The 4,050-nt window shown below is 37.0% G+C and overlaps 1 protein-coding gene across 1 annotated transcript; it reads right to left on the reverse strand.

Moving 5' to 3' along the window:
• Positions 1-1,034: 1,034 nt before the first annotated feature.
• LOC133332601 (odorant receptor 45a-like) lies at positions 1,035-3,056 on the reverse strand. The gene is made up of 5 exons (XM_061540987.1): positions 2,714-3,056; positions 2,468-2,654; positions 1,375-1,840; positions 1,162-1,317; positions 1,035-1,100 (listed from the first exon to the last, which is right to left on the reverse strand). The coding sequence occupies exons 1-5, from the start codon at positions 3,054-3,056 to the stop codon at positions 1,035-1,037; spliced, it is 1,218 nt and encodes a 405-aa protein (XP_061396971.1).
• Positions 3,057-4,050: the final 994 nt, after the last annotated feature.

Raw genomic sequence — 4,050 nt, forward strand, 5'->3', positions numbered from 1 at the left:
TCATTAAGACGAGCGTGTCCTTGGCTGCTACAAGGTAGTGGTCCGAATCGATATTCGCTCCGAATCGATCGGTTTCGGATTCGGATCGATCCCAACGTCTAATACACTGGATGAATGCCTTCCGTCTATCACAACATGATCAATTTGATTTCGAGATGCTTGAGTCTAGTGCTGCTAACTACCATGCTTTTTGCTGCCGCGAAGTTAATCAACCTCATGCTATTGTCGGATGTTTCTTCATGAAGGCTGAATTTTCCGACGGTGGGGCCCAAAGAATTTACCCTTCCGATTTTTGCATAAAAATCTCCTAGCAGAATTTTAATGTCATGGCCAGGGAAGCGATTACATGTTGTTTCTAGGCGCTCATAAAATATGTCTTTGGTTTGTTCATCTTTATTTTCGGTCGGAGCATTGTCGCGAATGAGACTGATGTAGAAGAAATTCGCTTTTATACGGATCATAGCAATTCGCTCATCTACTGGCAATAATATGGACTTTGTACTTCTTGAGTACATCCGCCAAAGCGAAAACTGCGCCTGTTATGTACAAGGTGCGCACATTCCAAGTGCAGATACGCAGGTCGTGGTCCTTTATACGTTTGCGGGGGTCGTCGACATTAGGGGGTATGGTTTTCTTTTTCTTTGCTTTTTCATAGTAGGTTGGGTTTTCCGAGAGTGGGCAACTAACTTTACGCCTCAACCCATTTTTTTATAGTTCTTATGGGTGAACTCAACCCGGCACATATTAGCTCACTATTTCATGATGTAAATAGCTCCCCAGGAGGCACCGCGGGGAGGTCAGTGTCCACAATTGAGATGAAAGAGGGACCAAGATAAGCCTGGACTTCGCCATATTAAAGCCAATCAGAGCCGTTGCTTGGTATATATCATCCCTACCCCACCCTTTTATATCCGGTTCAAAATTAAGAAACACGGTTCATTCTTCCTCAAAATTCTAAAAAAATATCCATATCTTTGAACAAAAATGTTTAATTTGATTTATTCGATTAAAAATTTAATTTATATTCCAAAAGATTATTTGTTTTCTCCATCCGATACACTCATCATTAGGGTCATAAACGAACCTGCCGTTTTGTAGACCTGTGAAAGAAGAATCACAATTAAAATGCTACATTCCAATAGAAAGTTTTCAGAATTCTACCCATAAAAATAAACTTAAATCAGTAATAAAGAAAACTCCGGTCAGTTTAGAAGATTTCTGAGCCCTAGCTAAGGGTAAGAGTAATAATTTTCTAGATTTAGGACACAACACTTCCCAATGGAAATGTTCGTAGATAGTCACGGCAATGGAAGCGCTCTGAAACCGATATTTCAATATTAAATAGTTGCAGAATTTAATGATTGTTAGATCTACCTCATCCTTAATCCTCTGACCACCATAACAGTACAACATCATTTGCATGGATATGGACATTAGGAAAAACGTATGAAAAACTTGTCCAGCCAATTCACCGCCACGAACAAATTGAAAAGCCAAAAAGGCAATCTGTATGCAGCTGATAAGGAATTTCACAAAAACGATCATCATAAAGACCTCATTGAACTCTTCGATGATGTCTATAATTCTTTGATGATAACGAACACTTTCTCCAATGGATTTCCTCAGTGTTTCATAACAATGAATTCCTTCAATATTGGATTCAGCAATTGATTTCAAACGTTCTCTCAGTATCCAAAAATGCGCCGCAATATTATGGACTATCCATGAGAAGAGACTATCGACGGCGAGGGTTGTATTGATCACCGCATAGATTGCTATCAGTGCCCACATATAGGCAATAAAATACCCCAAATAGGTTTCTTTCGGATCCATGAAATAGCTAAAAAGAAAAATTAAGGAAACAATTAAGTTTTTCTATAGAAACCCTCATTCAGGTATGCTGAATAGAAGTTTTCCTATAGAAAATCTTATTTAGCAAGGCTGAATTGAAGTTTTCCTACAGAAACCCTTATTCAGCCAGGCTAAATTGAAGTTTTCCTATAGAAAACCTTATTCAGCCAGGCTGACTTGAATTTTTCCTATAGAAAACCTTTTCAGCCAGGCTGAATTGAATTTTTCCTATAGAAAACCTTTTCAGCCAGGCTGAATTTAATTTTTCCTATAGAAAACCTTTTCAGCCAGGCTGAATTGAATTTTTCCTATAGAAAACGTTATTCAGCCAGTCTAAATTGAAGTTTTCCTATAGAAAACCTTATTCAGCCAGTCTCAATTGAAGTTTTCCTATAGAAAACCTTATTCAGCCAGTCTCAATTGAAGTTTTCCTATAGAAAACCTTATTCAGCCAGTCTGAATTGAAGTTTTCCTATAGAAAACCTTATTCAGCCAGGCTGAATTGAAGTTTTCCTATTGAAAACCATATTCATCCAGGCTGAATTGAAGCTTTCCTATAGAAAAAACTAATTCAATCACGCTGATTTAATGTTTTGTATTTAAAAAATGTCCTTACCTTCCTTTCAGTGGCGTTTCCAAAACTTCCCAAAAATCCTCTCCTTTCAAATATCCATAGAAGGCCTTAAAAAATGGAGCCACCAAAGCCAATACACCCGTTGAAAAAACCGTCATATAGAAAGAACCCGATGTCAAGGTGTCTTTGCGATTTTCTTCTTCAATCATTTTTAGTTCCTCCTTAGTAGCTGTAATGAAATCTCCGATCATTTACTAAGTCCACTTCAATACTTCTCGCCAAAATTACCTTCCAAATTCCATTCCCATAATTCTCTAACCAATTTTTTAATATCACGTCGATGCCACAAAAATAAAACCATTTTCATGTTAGCCATAAGCACCTGCCAAACGGGAGCCATGGCATCGGTCACCAAATTCATGTCTTCCAAATTTTGTATCGAGTACAATGTCAAGGGTTCACTTAGGATAAATTGCACAATATTTGGTATCCAGAAGAGGAATCCATTGAAGATGGTTCGCCTTGTGGAGAACAGGTCGACTCCGATTGCGGTAAAACAAAATTTCTGTACATTGAAGTAGTATTTGATACCCTCCAACTTGGGCAGCACTTCCGATGAATCCGTTATCATTGTTCCTCTTTGATTGGTGGTTAATATTTATTTAAACTGAAAAGATAACAAATAGTACAACATATTAATTCTGTTTCGAATTTTATTGTTCCTGAATATGTTGCGGTAAATTATTTAAAGCGTTTATTTGTTGTTAACGCCCTCTAAATTTGGTTAACATAAACAGTTATTATCAATAATTACTTTATTATTCGGAAACACCCTCGTTTGTTGTTTCAAATTTACCCAACCATGAAAGAGCTTCCGAAAAGTGTGCCACAAATTATTTGTGGGCGTTTTCAAAAAATTATACCAGTACTTTGTTTCCTCACACATAAGGAAATTAGGTAACCAAATTTGTTTAAGGATGGGAATCCTTTATGATTCGTGATTTCATTTATCCAATTAAATGTATAATTACGGATCCGAATACTCGAATCAGAATCAGATTGTATGTGTAAATTTCGTGTATCATACATAAACAAATTCGACGAAATTATATATGGGTGTACAATTTACCTAACATGTCTTTAGCGGAACCAAAGTAAATATTGGTCGGTCTCTTGGGTAGAGCTTGGTTTCAATTGGACAGGGTCATTGTGCAAAAATTACCTGAATATATATATGGAAACTAGTTTTGCCAGATACTGATTCGAAAAAGGTGGACGTTGGGGGCTAAAAAGCTGGACATAAAGAACTACTGTGGAAATCGGTTCACATGTAGCTTCCATATATTATATTGGGGAAAAAGAAATCCATTATATGAACTATAGGACTTTATTTAACATGCTTCGGAATATACGATTTGATGTGCTTCACCGCTCTTTGACCACGATCGTTTTCGAACAGGGTTATCCTATGTGATCCATTTCTTATCTTCAGTCATCATCCGTTTAAGAAATGGGTCTATCTCATTACGTTTGGCCAAAGCTTCGCATATGGAAATTCGATCCATTCTATTTTTTCTGTTAATTGGTTTGGCACCGAAACATAGAAGCTATTTTTGAATCCAGCT

Source organism: Musca vetustissima, unplaced genomic scaffold, assembly GCF_032173495.1.
Source record: "Musca vetustissima isolate MV318-11 ecotype Yass unplaced genomic scaffold, APGP_CSIRO_Mvet_v1 utg29807, whole genome shotgun sequence".
Lineage (NCBI taxonomy): Eukaryota > Metazoa > Arthropoda > Insecta > Diptera > Muscidae > Musca > Musca vetustissima.

Bases quoted from the DNA above. Each gene is read 5' to 3' on its own strand.
- LOC133332601 (XM_061540987.1), bottom strand. From the start codon at position 3,056: ATGATAACGGATTCATCGGAAGTGCTGCCCAAGTTGGAGGGTATCAAA. The intron at 1,841-2,467 runs GTAAGGACATTT...TTTTCTTTTTAG, and splicing joins GAAACGCCACTGAAAGGAAG to CTATTTCATGGATCCGAAAG. The intron at 1,101-1,161 runs GTAGAATTCTGA...CTTCTTTCACAG, and splicing joins ATTTAAGTTTATTTTTATGG to GTCTACAAAACGGCAGGTTC.